The sequence below is a fragment of the Solanum dulcamara genome, chromosome 7 (assembly GCF_947179165.1).
Source record: "Solanum dulcamara chromosome 7, daSolDulc1.2, whole genome shotgun sequence".
In the NCBI taxonomy this organism is placed as follows: domain Eukaryota; kingdom Viridiplantae; phylum Streptophyta; class Magnoliopsida; order Solanales; family Solanaceae; genus Solanum; species Solanum dulcamara.
This window is the reverse complement of record NC_077243.1, coordinates 1,695,458-1,716,978: the sequence shown is the minus strand read 5'-3', so window position 1 is coordinate 1,716,978 and position 21,521 is coordinate 1,695,458. Positions and strand designations below refer to the sequence as shown.

At 30.4% G+C, this 21,521-nt stretch overlaps 2 protein-coding genes across 3 annotated transcripts; both read right to left on the bottom strand.

Moving 5' to 3' along the window:
* Positions 1–10,718: 10,718 nt before the first annotated feature.
* Positions 10,719–13,278, bottom strand: LOC129896462 (dof zinc finger protein DOF3.1-like). The gene is made up of 2 exons (XM_055972377.1): positions 12,120–13,278; positions 10,719–10,942 (listed from the first exon to the last, which is right to left on the bottom strand). Exon 1 carries the CDS (start codon positions 12,768–12,770, stop codon positions 12,132–12,134), a length of 639 nt encoding a protein of 212 aa, XP_055828352.1. The 5' UTR covers positions 12,771–13,278; the 3' UTR covers positions 10,719–10,942; positions 12,120–12,131.
* Positions 13,279–19,908: 6,630 nt separating this feature from the next.
* LOC129895146 (uncharacterized) lies at positions 19,909–21,465 on the bottom strand. 2 transcript variants are annotated; one of them, XM_055970805.1, is made up of 2 exons: positions 20,945–21,465; positions 19,909–20,434 (listed from the first exon to the last, which is right to left on the bottom strand). In XM_055970805.1, exons 1-2 carry the CDS (start codon positions 21,340–21,342, stop codon positions 20,200–20,202), a joined length of 633 nt encoding a protein of 210 aa, XP_055826780.1. In that variant the 5' UTR covers positions 21,343–21,465; the 3' UTR covers positions 19,909–20,199. The 2 variants fall into 2 exon arrangements, with proteins under 2 accessions (XP_055826780.1, XP_055826781.1); XM_055970806.1 differs by having other exon boundaries at positions 21,053–21,465.
* Between the last annotated feature and the right edge of the window lie 56 nt (positions 21,466–21,521).

The following is a 21,521-nucleotide window of genomic DNA, read 5'->3' as shown; positions in this document are numbered from 1 at the left end:
TGCATTCATTTATATTCTTTATTGTAAAAATTTAAATGTCTCAAAATGTACTATTTTACTTATTCCTATTTTTTGGGCAAAATTTAAAAGACTAAATATTTACTAATTTGACCTTTCATTTCCTCCATGAAGAATAAAAATATCTTAAAATAATTGATAGTCATGATATTATTTAGGTATTCATATTGTAGTCCTACAAATAAAAACATTGAAAGACCATGTAGAAATGATCACATTAGAGTTATTATTGACACCCAATTTTGACTATTCACAACGCAAATTAGCTATCGAGTTTCTTTAAATTTAGAACATTTTTGAAATATTTAGTTTTTATAAAAATTAAATATTTTCATCTTTTCCTAACTATTTTTGTCTTTTAATATAATTTTAGGATAATATACATATTTGTATATAATTATATCCTTAATTACTACTTATGTGATTATTCAAAAATCATCTCAAAAAAGATTTTATTTTTAACTAAATGTTATGTTAATTAGGTTAGTTTAATTATAGTTTGTATTTTTAAATTAATTGGTTTATGACAAAAAAAATGCACTTCTCCCACATCGAAAATCCATGAAAGAGTTACAAATTTTTCTTATTTGGCTAGGATTTTTGACTCTTGTCCCCAGCCTAAAAATTGTGAAAATTTCTAGCTTTCAATATATATTTTTTCTTTGAGGAAAATAGGAGATTGAAGTCGAAATTTAGGCTAAGAATATAGTTCTTATAACGTCGAACCCACAAAACTTCGAGTCTAAATTTTCAATTTTATTTTTTATGGATTGGTGTTCCGTCAAGCTCTTGGGTGGTGGTTAAGTCGTCTTCCGCTTGTCATCTTCAGTCTCGCTGCCCAAAAAGAGGTAAAATCTCTTCTCAGCTTTATTTTATTTAATTATTTCATGTTTTATATTTAGTTGATTCGTAATTTTGTTTTTTTAGTTAGTATGTATTAAGAATAATTAGATTAATGATAGAAATTTGTTATAGTTAGCATTAGTTAGGATTAATTAGCTAGCATATTTTAGGATTATTTTATGAAAGTTCTTAGTTTTGTTCATTATTTTTTCAAGTAGTTTTCTTTGACAATATAGATTTTTATGTTTTCAATTTCTTTTTTTAACATGATTTAGATAACAAAAATATACTTAAGTTATTATTTAGTTAGAACTTTCATGACCTAATTGATTTAATTCTTTCTTCAAAATTTGAGTTAATATAGCATATATATTAATTCTGTGTCCTTTAGTTACTAGTCACCTCTAGGATGCCCATCAATTTGATACCTTAAAATATCATGATATATTCCTTGATTTAGCTTAAAATAAGTAGATGCTTATGTAATTTTATTTTGGTGCATGTGATATCAATTCAAGTCCATCTTTGGACTCCACCATTGCATATCGTTGAGTTTTGAGTCTCTCATCATGTTATTCGAATTACTAGAAAGTTGATACATGGAAAGGAAGCTAACATACATGGTTTGAATATTGATATTGGGCTGTATACATAGAAAACAGGTGAAAAATAGTGTTGTATATACTGATATACAATATATATACAGTTCGATATATAAAAAAATAATATTGTATATACTGATTTATAGTTTGATATATAGTGATATACAGAAGATATAGGGAACAAACAAGTGATATACAACGTGTATACAGTTCGATATACAGAAATAATATTGTATACATTGTATATAATATATATACAGTCTAATATACAGTGTATATACAGTTGTGATAAACAACATAATTGTGCCAAAAACCAAAGCGCAGGTGGCCCAACAGCTTAGTCCATACATACATACACTAAGTGTCGCACCATATTTTCATGTGTTATTTATTGTTTATTTATATTGATTCGGGTTGTAATAATTTATTTACTTATTTTATTTATGCTTGCTTAGATATTAATTTTAATTTTGTTTTAACTTAATTAGATTCTCCTAAAGACAAACCAATTCATGTTAATTTACTCTTTAAATGATTTTCTACCTTATTTAGTCATTTGATAAACTTTTACATATTTTATACATGCGTATTATTTTCAATATTTAAGTTTGATCATTTTAAAAAAAATATTTTTAGAGTCTTCATTTCCTTTTAAATTAATATTTTCAAAAGTTAGTCAAATAATTTTTTAAATCGTCGGATAACTGCGCGTTAGCTGCCACTTTGAATGCTAGCACTTTCTCCAAGTGGAAATAAGAACCTCATACCCATTTTTTCTAATTTTAAGACTTAAATCTGTCAGGTCTTTAAAATTAAGGTTTCTTGATTTTCCTTAAAAATTAAGTGACGACTTTCTTTCTGTAAAATTGATTTTTTTCTCTAAAAGTTTAAATTAATTTTAAACCGTCTTTTTCCGACATAACAAAAATGAAGACTATAGTGGGGATTTAATTAGATTCTAATCATTAGATGTGATTGTTTATTTTACTAATTATTTGGGTTTGTAATTTTTTTCTTTTTTCTTAATTGTGCAATTATGTGTTTAATTTATATATTAAACCATCATTTGCATTTACTGACATCTTCCGATTGTATATATAGTATCTTAAAGAACAGTTTTGTGGAACCGCAGCCGTACTTTTTTATTCTTAACCTTTTTTTAAAATAATCGGTAATTTATTGATATGCCATGCATACAATGGTTGTCGTAAGTTAAAGCCTAAGTGGTCCACTTGGATTACCAGTCTTTCAAAGCCACTCTTAGTCAACCTAGCCTAGAGCAAATTCAAAACCCTGAATTTAGAGCATTGACCTAAGTTGCCTCAATACCCAAGGCGTGTTGGTCCATTAAAAAGACCACCTTGAGTCCAAAATGTCTCCCGGCCTAAATGGACGATCATACTTATGTGTTTAAATTTGAAAGGTTGTATACGTTGTTTGACAAACCATTGTCCTTGGGGTTGAGGGTTTAAGCACAAAATGACTTTAAGTTGGCCGGTCAAACACTCAAAAAAGCTGAAAACAACTTATAAACAACTTATAAGCCAATCCAAACGGGCTATAATTTTTTTTGAAATAAGTGTAGAAAACACATTTGAACTATCTCTTTTTTATAGTTTCATACATGAACTATTGAGAGTGTGAGTTTCATACCTAAACTATCACTTATTACTTTGAGAAACACATTTCTCTCTTTTATTGCACTATCATCATTTTGTGTGTACTACACTCACTCTTTTATTCAAAAAAAATTATCACATCATACTCAACATGGACAAAACATTCCACCTTGATAAAAATTAAGTAAATTATTAGTATTAAAGTTAAATATTAAAATATTATTATCTTAAAAAATATTATAAAATAAAATATAACATTTTTTTCTTATTCCACTGCATCACTTTCTCTCACCGTACCCCCACACCCTCCCCCACCCCTAAATTTTCAGTTTATTTTTTAATTTTCTTTGTAAAAAATTTAAAAAGAAATTCTTACTTCATATGCACCCCCCACCCACCCACCTCTCTCCTCCCCTTCATATAATAATTTAGATATTGTTTAATTTTTTTAAAAGAAATAATTCAAGGACATGAAAGGAAAAAAATTATAGAAATATTTTATAATATAATAGTGAGAAATAATCAATAACTTAACAAATATTTTACAATTATCTATCAATAAGACATTTGATCTAATACAAACATTCTATCTAAATAATATAATGAGGCGTCTTCTTCGTATTCTTTTTGTACCAGTTTAAATGCGATTGCAAACCCAACTTTTTTAGCCTTTTTCTGCTCTCCTTAGCCTTCGGCTTGGGCGTGGTGAAGCAAGGGGTCAGTGAGATTGACCCGATGCAGTTAGATAGTTAGAGTTAGTAGTTTTATTCAACAATTCTAAAAAGGTCCAACTCGGGCCCCCTTTAGAGATAGGAGAAAGATTTCTTTTACTAGTACTCAATTTCTTTTATTTGAATTTGATGAAGTGAAGCCACTTATCGAGCCTCCATTTATAGAATTGATAGAGTGGTAGAGTCATATTCAGTTTCTTCTTACTCCTTTCTCCTTTTGTTCTCATTCCCAGCCAACCATGCCATGAAGAGTCGAGCAAGAGCAATCGCAGCTTTTTCGCAAACATGTACTGTCCAAGATCCATCAAAACCCTTTACTTCGTAACCTTCAACCAAGGTCATGTGGAATGAATAATATTCGAAGCAATCTCTGGAGTTTTCCCTTATCCGAATGGCCCACAGCCAAAGGTTAGGGCGAATGTTTTCATACAAAACACACTAAAAAAAGATAAAGATCATTATCGAGTTAAAGACAAAAGTGGTTAGTCCTTCTGGACATTGCAATAATTCTAAACAATAATTTTATTAAATTCAATATTTATGATGAAAAATAGCATTTATTTGCAACAATTCTAAATAACACTCTTTAATTTAGGTTGGGTTGGTTCTTGGCCTATTTATTGTTTTCACGATCTATTCAAAATTGATTCAATCCGTCCAATTATCCCCTTAGCATTATTGTCAAAGTTATATTTAAAAATATTATTTTTTAATATAATGCATAAATTAAAGAATATTTATTTAACTAAACCTCTTTAGTGGAAATAAATAAGTTTCAAATATTAGAATAGCTAGGTAAAAATCTCTAAATCCCATGGATGCTACAAAACTTTCAAAAAAAAATCAATAATATTTATTTATTTTGGAAGTGACGAACAATTTGATGAGTTCCCCAACATTTGAAATAGACAACATTGGCATCAAAAAACTAAGTCAGAAATCTGCAAATTGGGTTGGCAAACAAAGACCAACAAGGAGGAGTTGAAATCAAGGCTTCTCAGCTCATTACAGACCATTAGGTAATACATTTGATTTCTGTATATATCAACAATCATCATATAAAGGCAATAAATGTTATCTATATCTATATGACTATATCAACATCAACACTTAAAATTTTACGAATATTATACAATTTGAGTTCGAAATAGAGGATACTGAAATATGGATGTTTCAAATTTTACGAATATTGTATAATTTGAGTTCGAAATAGAGGATACTGAAATATGGGTGTTTCACATTGTAAAAATGACCTTTCTTACCCATCGAACATATGTTATGGCATAAATTATTATTGTCTATGAGCCGTAGTTTTGAACATTTTAATTTGTCAAAGACAGTGAATTCGTTCAATTAACAAGTTTTGTTTCATTGGCAAAAGTTATACATGTTGCTCAATTAAACACAAGTCAATACAATTACAATTCGAATATGCAACAAATTATACTATCTTATACCGCATGCGTAAAATTGATCTATGTGCATAGTATAACTAGAACTCATGGTTGACGTGTAACAAAAATCATTTTTTAAAAAAAATAAAAAATGTTCAATGCAGATAAAATTTTAGGACCACCCGTTATGGTGTTCTATTTCTACAATCTTTTATCGACAAAAACTTTGTATCAAAATAATGTATTTATGACATATACTATTATCTAATTATTTGACCACATTTAATGACGGTATATTGTTTTATTGTTTTTATTTGATCAAGGTAAACTCATAAGGTTTGATAAAATCATCCGAGGTAAGGAAAATATTCATTAACACACGTCCAATAATGTCAAGCTTCTATTTGATAAATATATTAGGCCAATAAATATATAATACGTGTCAATACACACACATATCACTTAAACCGTGATTACTTAATATATATATTTTACTTCATTAAATTGCTTAATTACCATAAGTTACATTGATTGAGTGTAAACATATTTATCCTTCTATTTCACCCCATCTGATTCTATCTGTGGCCCCAAATTCATGTTCTGTTTAGAGAAAGTTGCTAAATTTTAGCTCAAGTGACTCAAGAGGCCAACTCATGTGTGTTGGTTCAACATGGCAAATCACAAAGGACCATTTCAACTAATATACAATAAATTAATTAGTTTATAATAAATATAGTTATATTTTATTTACAAAAAAATAGCTAAAATTATAGAAAATATACAGTGACTATACAATATACCTTGCCAAAAGTCATAGAAAATATATATTGACTATATAATATAGATTACTTATATATGAGTTATACACTGAATATACATTATGATACACTCAAAAACTGAATATAACTTGACTATACATAAAATATATACTGACTATACAGTAAATATCTATTTTTTTGATAATTATTTTTGCCAAATGACCATGTGGCATAATTATCACAATCATAAATCCATAGAGTGGTCCTGGTCCATCGGGGCCTTTGGGATACATCTCAAAAATTCTAATCAAATTGCTTAGTTTGGTAATATAAGTAGAGTAGTTGTTAATCATTACACCAATTCTGACAAGTAGATTGATTGATTTATCCCCAACCACGCCTTCGGGGGATGTTAAAAATCAATGGGGTGTGCTATACTTAGACGGATTAAATGGGTCGAGTCAACAAATTTATTTATAATTTGTCTAATATTTTCTTGAACTGTGATTAGTGGGACACTTAAAACTAAGCATTAAATTATAGTAAATTTTATAGTGATTCTTTTCAATTACATTTTATCCCTACTTTTTTAAAAATTACTCAAAATCCTCTTTTTTGGTGGAATCCGAATACATCACATATGTCCTGATACAGCACATAAAGTAATGTATCCAACCGATTCATAACGTAAAATGATGTATCCGATGTCCTGATTTACGTGATATATCTGACTTCCTCATAGTGATGTATCCGACTGATACATTGTATACAGTGATGTATCAGAAAATAGCAAATAATAGGAATTTTTAGAATATAATAAAATAAATTGTGTATTTAAGAATTTTTTTCTAAATTATAAGCTTATTTGCTCAGCTCAAACTCGATTATTATTTAATTATTTTTTGTATTGGTCAACTGTGCTATATATGCAGCCTAATTAGTCTTAAATTATTAGATAGGTTAACTTTATTGTATATATACTCCGAATTAGGCAAGTGGAACAAGCTATATATTATCATGAGATAAATTTGATAACTTAACAAGAAGCCTTCTTATTTTAAAAGACTCATTAAAATTTATGAGTTTTGATGATTCTTGGTTTGGGATCGAACCTCTGACCCATTTACGTTGTTGGTTTTTCACTTATTATATGTAGCCAATACTCATTTAATAAATTTCTCAACATATGTACGATTTTCAGGCTAAAATTATTGAGTGTCATTTGGACTCGCACAATCAACTGTATTTGCTTCTTTTTTTTTTTTTTTTTTTTTTTTGTTGTTGTTGGTTGTATAAAAACATACAATTCTATGAAGCATGTGAAACATTGACCATGGTACCCACAGATGTACAACCACTTCAAGACGAGGAAGAAGGAGATAAAGAACTCAACCACTTCAAGACAGGGAAAGAGAAGGAGATAAAGAACTCTTCCATTAGTATTAAACTTGGTATCTATAATAACTTTCACCATGCCCCATCACATCAATTAGTCTCCTTTAATATTTGTGTTTGGCAGTATCTCGTGGAATAATATATGTACCTCGTAAAATTAATCGTAATGCGATAAACTGATTCGAACTAGGCTCGACAAGTCATTCAATATTTAGTTTTTAGTAACATATTGATCTTGAGCTGTTGAGCATCACCAGCCACAAATCACCTAGATGCTACTAAACGAGATAACTTTGATAAGCAGAGTTATCTAAACCAACAAAACCAACACACTAGCGATTGGCATGTTATTCATTCATATTAAGTTTACATGATGACCCATGATAATAGATCCCAATCGAACCTCCTGTTTATTGGCTTTAAGAATTGTTGAATTGAAGTGTTTTCTATCTCAGAAAAAATTCCATACAGATTTTACGGTAAGAAATCGTATAGCATATGAAAAGTAACTTCAAAAATTGACTAAGATGTCACTTCAAGATGGGTAAGAAAGAAATCTTTATGTAATAAATTGATTAATTGCTACAAACACAACACACTAAAAAGGGGACGAAGCAAAAAAAGAAAATAGAAAGATTATCGAGTTAAACTCAAAAGTCGCTAAGTCTTTATTTTCCTCTTTTTCTTTATTCTCCCTCTTCAATTTTTGACAGAACCTCTTTATGTGCCCTTTCATGCAACAATGATAGCACTTAATATCTCTAAGTCTGCCTCTGAATTTACTTCTGCTATGTTCTCTATTTTGAGAACCACAATTTTTCTTTCTCCCCCTAAAGCTAGTTACCAGGACATCCGATGATGAAGAAGAAGAACCTTGAGATTTTCTTCTCATTTCTTTGTTCAAGATACTACTCTTGGCAGAATCCATAGAGATCACACCATTCCGAGCAGAATTTGACAATGAAGTTCTAAATATTTTAAGAGTCTGATAGGGAGCCAAGTAGAAGCAAACCTTGAATTTCTTCATCAAATTTAATGCTCATAGCATATAATTGATTCATGATTCCCTAAAAATTATTCAGGTGATCTGTCATCAGAGAACAATTATGATATTTTAAAGTTAACATTTATTTTATTAAGAATAATTTATTGTTCTGAATCTTCCGAGCATACAAGCTTTCAAGATGCTCCCTTAGGGTGCGAACATGTGTCTCCCCATAAATATGGTTTCAACACATTATCGTCAACCCATTGCCTAATAAATCCACACACCTATCTATGCAACAGATTCCACTCTTCATCTGTTTTATTTTCAGGTTTTACTATGGTAAAAATTGATTGATAAAAATTGTTGACATAAAATAGATCTTCCATTTCCCCCTTCCAAATGGCATAATTAACATCAATCAAAGTAACAATTCTACTAGTGTTAGCTTTCATCGTTTTCCCCCCAAAAAATATAACTATAGCAAATCAAAGTAAATCTTTTCTGATGTGGAAGTTAAGACTATGCTGTAACCACAGAGCATACTCAGATAAAATCTTGCTCTAATACTAGTTTGTTGGGAAAAATGGGCTAACACAAAAATATATATAGTCAAAAATAGTAGAAATAAAATGAAAAAATAATGACACCAAGAATTTTACGTGGAAACCCAAATAAGGAAAAAAACCACGGGCCAAGAGGAACAACTGATATCACTATAGTAAGAAATTTTACACTGGGTTGTACCGAGTACAATACTCAAAAATGGCTACTACACAATCGAAATGAATAACACTCTTTTGATCTCCTATCTTACTAAAAATATCGCTCACACTCTATTTTTCTTCACAGACTATTTTCTTATAGTCTATGAAATACCTCACACCTCTCTAAATATTTTTCTCTCTTTCTGTGAATTTTGATGTATCAAATGAGGAGCTATTTCGACCTACCATAGGCCACTTTGTTTTACAAATCAAGAGAAGAAGCTGCAATTTGCAAATTGCAGTAATATTTAATTAAAACAAAAAATGACCCGCAGCCTCTTTTGAAAAAAAAGTGGAAACTGGACCCCACATATATGACATAACATTGTATCAAAATAATGAATATATGACATATAATATTATCTAATTATTTGACCACATTTAATGACCATATATTCTTAAATTATTTTAATTTGATCAAGGTAAACTCATAAGGTTTGATATAATCATCCAAGGTAAGGAAAACATTCATCAACACACGTCCAATAATATCAAACTTCTATTTGGTGAAGCCTTATCCGTACCGAGTGTTAATATTAAGTCAATAAATATATAATAAGTGTTGAAATACACACATATCACTTAAACCATGATTACTTAATATATATTTTACTTCATTAAATTGCTTAATTACCGTAAGTTACATTGATTGAGTGTAAACATCCGATATCAGTAAATATTTATCCTTCTATTTCACACCATCTGACTCTAACATGGCTGTGGCCCCAAATTCATGTTCTGTTTAGAGAAAGTTGCAAAATTTTAGCTCAAGAGGCCCCCTCATGTGGGTTGGTTCAAGATGGAAAATCATAAATCCATAGAGTGGTCCTGGTCCATCGGACCTTTGGGATACATCTCAAATTTTTTAATCAAATTGCTTAGTTTGGTAATATAAGTAGTAGTTGTTAATATTACACCAATTCTGACAAGTAGATTGATTGATTTATCGCCAACCACTCCTTCGGGTTGTTAAATCAATGGGATGTGCTATATTTAGATACGTTAAATGAGTCGAATCAATAAATGTATTTATAATTGATTTAATATTTTTTTGAATTGTGATTAGTGGGTCAATTAAAACTAAGCAGCAAATTATGATCTTATTTGCTCAGCTCAAAATCGATTATTAGTTAATTAATTTTTGTATTGGTCAATTGTGTTGTATATGCAGCCTAATTAGTCTTAAATTATTAGATAGGTTAACTTGATTGTACATATACTCCGAATTAGGCAAGTGGAACAAGCTATATTATCATTGAGCTAAATTTGATAAATTAACAACAAGCCTTCTTATTTTAAAAGACATTAAAGTTTATGAGTTTTGATGATTCTTGTTTGGGATTGAACCCCGACTCATTTACCTTGTTGATTTTTCACTTATTATATATACCCAATACTTATTTAATAAATTTTTCAACATATGTACGAATTTCAGGCTAAAATTATTGAGTATTATTTGGACCCGCACAATAAACTGTGTATTTGCTTCTTCTTCTTCTTCCTTTTTTTTTTTTTTGTTGTTGTTGGTTGTATAGAAGCATATAATTATATGCAGCATGTGAAACATTGACCATGTTACCCAGAGACATGTACAACCACTTCAAGATGGAGGAAGAAGGAGATCTAATAAATTAATTGTTACAAACAAAAAACACTAAAAAGGGGGGGCAAAAAAGATAAGACAGAGTATCGAGTTAAGGCAAAAGTTGAGATCTTGTCTAGTCCTTCTAAGACTTTGTAACAAGTCAAGAACTCTTCAATAAGTATTAAACTGGTATCTACAATGACTTTCACCATGCCCCAACACATCATCCAGCAAATCAATTTTATCTATAATCCAAAAGAGAATGAAAAATAGTCTCCATTAATATTTGTGTTAGGCAGAAGATAATAGGTATTTCGTGGAATAATATACGTATCTCATAAAATTAATTGAAATGCGACAAACTGATTCGATCTAGGCTCGGCGAGTCATTCAATATTTAGCTTTTACATCATGAGCAAGATAAATTATACCAATTCTTTTATCCTTTCTCTCTATTTGTTTTGAAGAGGATATAGATTTCAACACAAGAATTTTCAATCCATTGAATTATACCTACTTCACAAAAGTCTTGTTATGTTTCCTTACGCTAATCATTTGCTCAGACAATTGGTCGCATTTCACTAAAAGTCCAATTCCTATACTATAGAGGAGTTTACTAGCATATATTAGAGTTGTTTTACCCAAAAAAATAATATATATGTTACTAATTGTCGCTAAATTGCTGGTAGCTAACAGAATGTTATAATAATCCGTTGCTTGATAAAATTAGCAATGAAACAAAATTTGTCCATTGCTACCTTCCTGTTTTTGTAATGTGTGTGTATGAACGTCCAAAAGAAAACAAATGCTTGTAGTGCCCAACAAGCCAACACAAATTATAGGCAATCACCGGCCGACTGAGAGCTTAAATACTCGATTTGATTTATTATATTGAACCCAGTGTGTTTCGATATCGAGTATAGAAAAATATGTAAAAAAAATTAAAAAAAAATTGGTAAGTGATAAACCTGAATTGATGATTTCAAAAATATAATGGGTTCAGTTGTAAGAACCTGAAGTATCAAAAGATGGAAAACGAAAACGAAAATGAAATTTCCCATGATTTACCATTTTCCCATGGATATACCACACAAAGTATCAAACAATACACATTTTGAACATGCTTTATATTGCATTACCTTTATAAAATGAGTATTGTGACCATGTGCATAGATGACATTACTCATACACAACACTTCACATTTTTTAATACTTTATACTGCCTATTCAGACCTCACACGTGAAATTATACTAGATAGTTATATATGTTGTTGTCGTTGAATTGCTACCAGAGTGCAATCAGCACCAACACTCTCAAAAGAATGTAAAGAAAATAAAACAAAAGGTTTAAAAGTTAAATATACTAAGTAAAATAGTTAAATACCTTCTCTTAAATACTACTTAGTACTAATAATACACTACCTCTAATATTCTTTATTGGAAATTGGAACCTGGTGTGAAAATTGCAAGATCAGGCCAAGCATTGTTACCACCATTCCAACAATTATTAGATTCTCCACCATTTTGAACACCCAAATATGCATTATTCCCATTTTGATGATTAGAGCCCGAACCCGAGCCCGAACTGGAAATTGGGTTACCCAACTGCAAACTGGACCCATTATTATTCGGATTCAAAGCTTCGAGAAAATTCCCAAATTGCGGCTCGGTTGACGCCAACAGTGAGCTGAATGGCCCAGTAGTTACATCAAAAGATGGAATTGCAGGTACACCAAAAGGCTCTGGTTTTGGATTTGTGGGTGAAGAACATGAAACAGAGGAAGTTAATGGAGGAGTTGCAAAGGATGAAGTCGTCGTTGAGGAGCTTTTCTTACTGGACGATGAAGATCGTTTCGTGCTCTTACGAGAGCCTCCACCAACTGGGATGTTGCGAAGAGTACCGCCTTTAGTCCAATACCTTCGACAGCTTTTGCAATAGTGGCGTGGCTGAGAAAGGTTGTAATTGTTGTAGTAGCAGAACTTTGTGTTTGGTGAATCACATCTGGGGCATTTCAGGTGTTCTTGCTCTGGGAATTGAGGCTTAATTTGTGAATAAATTGATGGGTCTTGCATATTGATCCAAAGATGAAAAAGGGTATGTGAGGAATATAGTGTTCCAAGTGAATTTTGAGCTTAAAAATGATAAGGAAATAGAAGAATTGAAACCAAATGGATTTGTCTGCTGGTCCTTTTGGTTTTTTTTTTTTGAGAAGTGGCGAAACAGCAAAGAGGGAAACTAAAAAGAGGACAAAAAGGAATAAATATTTTCAAACGAAAACAACAGCAAGAACTTTAAAGGCCAGAAAGAGGGCTATTAAAATTTCCTGAACATATGAAAAACAGATTTCTGAAGATCTATACCTCCAATTTTCCACCAAATCAGTGAGTCAGTACCCAAATTCTCAGTTGAAATCTTTCAGAAAATCATGAAAGAAAGAGGACACAGAATAAATAGGTTTGAAATTTGAATGAATGATGTGAATTGATCTGCAGAATTCCGCGTGAGAGTCGTCACCAAATATACTACATGCAGAGAGAAGAAGAGTTGAGAAGAGACAACCAGAGTTTCCTCTCTCTTTCTTATGCTCTTTTTAAGCTTATGGAAATGGAATTTTACTCGATGCAGCCATAAGTAATTCTTTATTCTTAAAAAAAAATGGAATTCAAGTTAATAAATAATAATAATAATAATAATAATAAATAATTATTTAATATAAAGTGTGTTAAATCAGAATTTTTGTTAGATAAAAAAATTATTTTTAATAAATTTTTTACTAAACAATGTTATCAAAGCCAAAAATAAATAAATATAACAATCAATTGTAAAATATAAAGTAAAATACAGCAGATAATAATACATATAAATAAATTAGGAATTATGAAACTACTGAATAATACCACCAAATACTAATAGTGAAAAGAGAGGAGGAGGAGTCATAAAATTAACTTATATTAGATAACACTTTATTCCCCATGCGAAATTTCCTTAACATAAATTCACATACAATTGAATTATAATATACGATTTTTAATATAAACTTAAACGTAATCGAATGTCAACATAAATATTCGACACCACATGAATAGACAACTTTAAAAAATGGAATTTTTCGTGGTCCAGTCTGAAGGAGTGTTTAGTGAAGTATCAATCAAGCTGATTTTAGAGATTGGCTAAATGCTAAAGAGGAGTCTAGTAAAATGACCCACTGCCGTTCATTTTTTATTTTTTTCTTAAAGAATTTTCAAGTTGGTGGGCAGAAAAATAAAGAATAGTCGAAATGATTAAAAATAGTGAGTACTTCCTTTGAGTCTTGGGTGCTCCAAAAGCTAATACTATTACATTGTTAAATCGTCAACGTAATTGGTGTTATTAAATTCAAACAAGGAGACTAAAACGTCAATTCTCGTCTTTATAATGTTCACTAACCTTACAAACTACTACATCAAATTAAACATTTAATAACTCTTGTTTATTCAATTTGATTGGGAGTGTTTTTCATTTATAAATTACAATAGGTAAGATGTGGTTTCAAATATTCACCACTTTCTTTTTTCTTAATAAAGTTAAAGGAATCAAACGTCATCAGCACCAAAAAAGTTTCTCAAGACAATGTGTGATTGTGGAGGTTCTCAATTTAGACACCAGTTATTTATCAAAATTTCTTTATATGCATAACTATTTTAAGCTATAATTTTTTTGCATAGTTTTTCAATTTATGAATTTAACTTCAAAAACCCCAAATATTCTATATCTAAAATTACAATCAAAATTTCAACTGTGTCAAGTAAAGTAAAATATAAGAAATGTTATTAATTCATTTTGTTAAAAGTTTGACAAAACCAAATTGTTCTTTTGTAGGGAATAATTTTTTTTTTTTTTTTGGGGGGGAGGGGGGTATGTTGTTTCAACTTCAATGGCATGTTTGGCAAAAGACTTTTAGCATTATTTTGTCGTGTTAGACAACTATTAAGGAATGTCTTAGTCAAAAAAAATACTATGAACTTGACTACCCATCCCTAAAATAATCCGCGTGATGACTTTTTCCTTTCCTGTCCCAGTCTAAACTTATTAGCACCGGAGGTAAAAAAAATCAAATCGATCAATAAATTAAAATAAAAATTTTTTATTAGGTCAATATTATTGGGTTATTGAGTTAATAAATTTTTAATAGTTTTATTAAAAAAAATTATCGGGTTATTGATTTGATATTGATTTTTAATATTGAGTTATAGGGTAAATCGATAACTCATTTAGACAATAATAATTTACTACATTATCCCTAAATAAATATTAAAGATTAATATCAATATTTACCTTTGCCCTTTAGCCTTCAATTCATATTATTATCCTAGTTCTTTTATTTGTGTTGCATTTGTAGAGGTTTTTTCATGTTAGTCACTATTGTTTCTATTTTATGAGCATTCCGTAAAGTTATATTATTGTCCTGTCGCACCAAATTGTTGGAGAAGTCATATAATTATTTTATGATCATTTTTTTATTGGGTAAACCAAAAACCGAACCTTTAAGGACAAAAACCGATAAACCAAAAATCGATAAAAAATATCTTATTGATTTATTATTGGTTTAACATATTTCAAAATCAAAAACCGATAAATCAAACAGATGATATATAAAATCGAACTGAACCGACCGATCCCTAATTATTACTCTTTGAGTTTGAGTGTTGGGAATGAACTTTCTCATTAGAAAACACTCTTCTTCTAATTTATCTAACTTACTTATTTTTAAGCGAAGTTATTTTTTTATAATTAGTAATTTTTGAACTTCAATATTCTATAGTATATTTTAGATTACGAGATTTAAGAATATTTGAAATTTAACACATTTAATTGGCCTCGACATTTTTTTAATATTTTTCAGTAAATTTTATTTAGACACTTGAATTATATATGTTTCGATTGAGCATCCGAGCATATAAAGTTCCTATTAGATTCTTCTGGCTCAAAATATTGAAAAAACTATTATACATGTTCTCAAAGTACCCATTACATAGATTTGTTGAACACTTAAAATAAGTCATGTCCTTTAGTTATCCATATTTACCTCAATAAAAGCATAAAACCTCATGCATGACTAAATAGATGCTAATGTGAACAATTAAAAGAGGAGACATGTTTGATGTTTTTAACTGATCTACATTATGAACGTTTGTGAACATGCACACAAAACTTTTTCCAAGTTATATACGAGCTAAAAGTGTCTAATAAGAATATTTATCATATTTTTAGATGTTCAATTATAACAAACTGTAGTTCAAAATGTTATCTTTCTTACTATTTTTTTAAAACCTCGTATCTAATCATATTAAGATTTAATTAAGATACATAAATTACAATCAAGACGAGTGTATTGAGTACTATTCCCTCCGATTTATGCGGTACCATGCAGATTTTCAAAGTCAAATAGTGTGTCTTAGCATGAATTTGGGTATGAAATCGCAAGAGTTTTGAAATAAAAATCATATATATAAAAAATTTGTATAAAATACTATAAGTTAAAATAATTGATAATTTAAAATATTTAAAAAATATATATAAAAAATTATGATAAAATAGATTTTTATAATCTCAAAAACCACAGAAACTGTCATGGAAGGAAAATATAGTTACCAAAATAAAAGGACAACTAAATTTCAGAAATCCAAACATGATTAGGCTTTTCGGCTCGGCTCCAATTAAAGATGAAGCTAAGTCTTTATCAAGAAGCCGAGGGCAAAGTCGGCAACAGAAGCAGCACCCAAAGCCAAAATAGCTAAAAGCTAGCGTGCAAACGAAGCAGAAATAAGACACGAGAGCATCATGAGATTGATCGTGGCCGTTGGATTGTTGTTGGTGGAAATCAGGAGCGTACATTTGTTAACCAGATAGGCGGAATCGTAGCGTTGGGTGGCCGAAAAGCCACGGCCAATCTCGCCGGAGACACGTGGCGGAGCCCCCCCATGATGGTGTTGGAGCACTAATGTTTTTTTATGGTGAGAGATGTGAATAATTGCGACAACACTTCTAATGCGGACTATGCCACGATCGACATGAAAAGTGCAGACAACAAATTATTATTAAAATTTAAAATGTAAAAAAATAAAAAAACAATTTGATGTACTAAAACTTTTATTATGTGCAGAATATGAGAAACAATCAATTTTGTTCATATTTGTGCAAGAAACTATTTTCAAAATTTAAATTTATATAATTCTATTTGTCACTCCAAAGCTCTCCCTCCCTCAAAAGGTAAATACATCTGTAGAAATTTTATGTCGTCAGATCAATTTTATGGAATTAGGGAGTAACTTGGCTACTTTTGTTAAAAGGGTAAGGGGTCAAAAATTACGCGAATAAACAAATATATATTAGTTAATTAGTTAATATAATTATAGTTTAATAAAATTACGATTCTCTACTAACTTACAATCATAATTATGTGGCCCACGTCCAGAATTTGTATAATTCGGCTCCCATTGTATAAATTCAAAATTCGTATAATTCGATTCCTAATTGTATAAATCTAGAATTTTCCTAATTAAATAAATTTAGAATTTGTATATGCTGACCCTACCTTGTATATAATTATCATGTTAATACATTTGATTTATATAAGTTCTGAAAAATTCTTAAATGTATAGATACATAATTTGTATATACTTACATTGTTTGTATTGACAACGAATTATACAAACGAAAATATCCATAGAAAACGAAACTATAGTTATGGAGCGTAACTAGGCAGATTGTAGTTAAGAAGCATAATTAAGATACTTATAGTAGCTATTTGTGAAATTTCTCATTATATTATAGGATTAAAAATTGGAATAATTACGCCACATGGCCATCCGGCAAAAATAATTATCAAAAACATGATCATTCTCTTTATAGGCATGTATAGTCAGTGTATATTTCATGTATAGTCAAGTTATATTCAGTTTTTGAGTGTATCATAATGTATATTCAGTGTATAGCTCATCTATAAGTAATGTAAATAAACATGACTATATTTATTGTAAACTAATTAGTTTATTTTATATATTTGAAATTATCCGTTAAAAATACTCTTTGTCGTTAACAAAATATGGATGTGATCCCCAAAGGCCTTAATTTCATATTTATTTTTGAATTTGTTAAACCTAATTGTTTTAATCGATTGATTTTTTTTGTAAAATTTCTAGGTAAATTTTTGATCATTTATTGCAATTCATTCGTTAAGAATTAATTTTTCATTATTAATTTGTTCAGTTTTGTTACGCATCATTTAGTTAAGAAATCGATTTATTTGACACACTTTTTTTTAGTTAAGAAAATTGTTTATATGACACATTTTTCTTTTTAATATGTTCCAAAAATAAATGTCTATCTTTTCATATTATAAGATAATTTAATTTTAAAAAAAAAATTTGTTAAATTTGTGTCACGTAAATTGAGGAGGGAGAAAGTATATCATTTCATGTGTATAGAAGGTAGTGAGAAAATGGGGCAAATTTGATTTATGTCCGCGCCAGGGTCAGCGTCACTGTTGTCAAAACCCGCGTAAAACACGGCTGATCAGTTAGCGTGGCCTCTCAAAGCTCCCCTTCCCTTCGGCATTAAGAGCCCGTTTGGATTGATTTTAAGTTGGTTTGATCAATTTAAAGTTCATTTTTAGCTTTTGGACGTGTTTGTCTAATGCTGATTTTAAGCCATAAAGTTCTTAAAGTCCGTCAAAAATGAAAAGTTAGAATTCCTAACTTTTTTTTTCAAAGTGTTTAAAGTCATTTTCTTTGATCATGAAAAATACTTTTATATCCCTTATATTTTAACTAAATTCCCAAACTACCTTTTTTTATTCTTTTAACCCTAAAATTCACATCAGCACTTTTATCCAAACACTCAACTGCTTATTTATAAAAATAACTTTCAGCACTTCATACATAAAAGTTACTTTTTTTTAAGTCCATCCAAACGGGCTCTATCTCATACCCATATACAGGCCATAGACATACGTCATAACCATATCAGATTTCCTATTATCCCCTTCGATTTAATTAATGATTTTGCTTACAATGATTTGACTCCTCCATAACACAGTAGGTACGACGTGGAATATTTATTTGTCAGTAAAATCATATCTAGATATGCACTCTCAATTGATCCAAATTTAAGTGTCAACCAAAAAAATTATTCATGGTCAAGTGACAATTTGTCACAAAAGACTAAAGCGAGGTAGAAATAGGCCTTAAAAACAATGAGTTGTGTCATGTGAAACTCTGATTCTTTTTCAATTTTCCCAGAGTGTGAATTCGGTCGGTCTTTGTCCCAAAAAAAAAAGGCGATAGCTAAGTGGTTAACACTAACATCCACCATTAAGCAATGGCAAAAAACAGCCAAGTCAATGACCAAAAAAAAGTGGCTAAACAGACAAAAGGACACGACTTGCAGTTTTAATGCATTTTGGTAAAACTGGACCCATTTGATTACCATATTCAATTCCACTTTTGTCACTATTAGTTGGGAAAATGGAAAATGGATTTGTTCCACATGAGGACAGTGTAAGAAAGGGGAAATGTAAGAATACTTGGATCTAATTCACACGAGTAAATATCAATAGACAATGATGGACACTTACGTTAGATTCATTCATTGAATTTTTTTTGAAAAATCTTTTACTTATTCCCAATTTAAAATTTATGAACCTTTATATGTTCTAAAGTTAATACTACATAATAATAATAACTGAACTTAAAATTAAATATTTAATAATTTTATGAAGACAAAAAAATTACTCCTTCCGTTCCATCCCAAAACAAATGTCACTTACGAGTTCTCATAACTATCAGGGTAGAACGGAACCTCACCTAATTCCAACTACAGATTAGGGAACAGTTGCGTATTTTTATTCTCTCTATATATATATTTCAGGTTTATGAGTCTCAATTAATAAATTAAGTTTAAAAAGTTACACTATATATAATCACATAAAAGATTACAACAACTAATTATTCCTACCAAGTCCATGCAAATGTAGAACTAATAATCTGAAAAGTAACATTGAATAACATTGCCAGCGTAAATAACGTAACGTATATATAAGTTAATTAAATTCATGAATTATATGGGCACATTAGATAGGAGCGTATGTCATGGTCAATTAAGACTTGAGAGTATGTAAAACTGTTTATGATTGTAAATAACTAATGTTAAATTGGAACACCCAAATCAATATATCTAATAGCAGAAATAAATAGTTGAAAAGAACTAGTATACTCACATCATCAGTACATCAAATTATACAGTTTCTAACATTTTAATTACTATATAAGAGATCACAATATGCTGCTATCACTTTTTTTTAGGTCGACACTACAAAGGTAGACTTCATCCACGGACCACACCCTAGCTAAGTTTCTTTTTAGTGACATGCATTCCAAGTACACACAACAGTACGCGTAAAACACAAATATGAAAAGACAAACACCACACTATAATATGAAGGATCATCATATATATTAGTACTTAGTTGGTCCACCAATGAAGAAAATCTTTTCTGCGATGAATTTTCTTCTGAAGCTGCAAAATGCCATAGAGCAATGCTTCTGCTGTGGGAGGACAACCAGGTACATAAATATCAACCGGAACAATCCTATCGCAACCCCTTACTACTGAGTAAGAGTAGTGGTAATAACCACCTCCATTAGCACAATTTCCCATCGATATCACCCACCTTGGTTCAGGCATCTGATCGTATACCCTACCAAATATCATTCAAACAAATTGAACACAAATTAATTTCTAGCTTCTTCTACTCTTGTAATAGACATTTTATTATACATTACATTCTAGGCTGATCACAATTATACATGAATGCTATGTTCGGATCATTAATACATTGATTCTTGTCCTTATTCCAGCTTCTATCGCGTAAAAAGAGCATTTGGTTTTCAAGCATAAGTGTCCCTTCAGGAATGTTTAAAAAATCCGCTTAAGCTAGTTATGGTTTCCAAACCTCTGCATAATCTCTTTGTTTTTTGTCACTCTTTATTTTCAATTTTCTACTGACATTGCTCATATATTTTAGTTTAGTTCGTACATTCCATAAGGTTAAAATATATTTTGGTACATTTCAAATAGACAACAAAATTCAAATCAAAATCAATAATTAAAACTTCTCTCAAGTCAAAACCCGATCATCAAAGTAAACTAAAGGCAAGTATTATACGAAGCTTTAAACCATACGACCAGTGACCGAGTAAAAAGTCACCTTCGCAAGGCGGGAGCCATTTTATTGGTAAGCGTACCCGCAACAATCATGCAATCAGACTGTCTCGGGCTGGGCCGGAAAATAACACCAAATCGGTCCAAATCATACCTAGCCGCCCCAGTATGCATCATCTCAACAGCACAACAGGCCAGGACGAAAGTCATGGGCCAGATGGATCCACGCCGGGCCCAATTCATCAAGTCGTCTACCTTAGAAATCACATATTCCGCCGCTTTAGGCAGCGCCGGCGACTTCGACGTTCTCGTCGCCGGAGGCGGCTGTGAACTTCCGAGTTCCGCCGGCGTTGAGGATGCAGCGGTGTGAATAGGTGCTGTTCTCAGGGAAGAGATTAAAGCAGGACGAGAAGTTGCTGTGGATACCCTCTGTAAAAGAGACATCGTTGGGAGAAGATAGAAATTTGAAACTGAAAAATTCAATTACTACTATCTGAGTAAATGGGAGAAATAGAAGCTCCGAGACCGACTTAAACATGAAGGGACTAATTATGTCACTCAGCTAGCTAAGTGGTGCATGCCTCTTTATTCAAAGTGCCATATTTTTATGACATTCAAAAGTT

Bases quoted from the DNA above. Each gene is read 5' to 3' on its own strand.
- LOC129896462 (XM_055972377.1), bottom strand. From the start codon at position 12,770: ATGCAAGACCCATCAATTTATTCACAAATTAAGCCTCAATTCCCAGAG.
- LOC129895146 (XM_055970805.1), bottom strand. From the start codon at position 21,342: ATGTCTCTTTTACAGAGGGTATCCACAGCAACTTCTCGTCCTGCTTTA. The intron at 20,435-20,944 runs GTGACTTTTTAC...GATATTTGGTAG, and splicing joins ATGGCTCCCGCCTTGCGAAG to GGTATACGATCAGATGCCTG.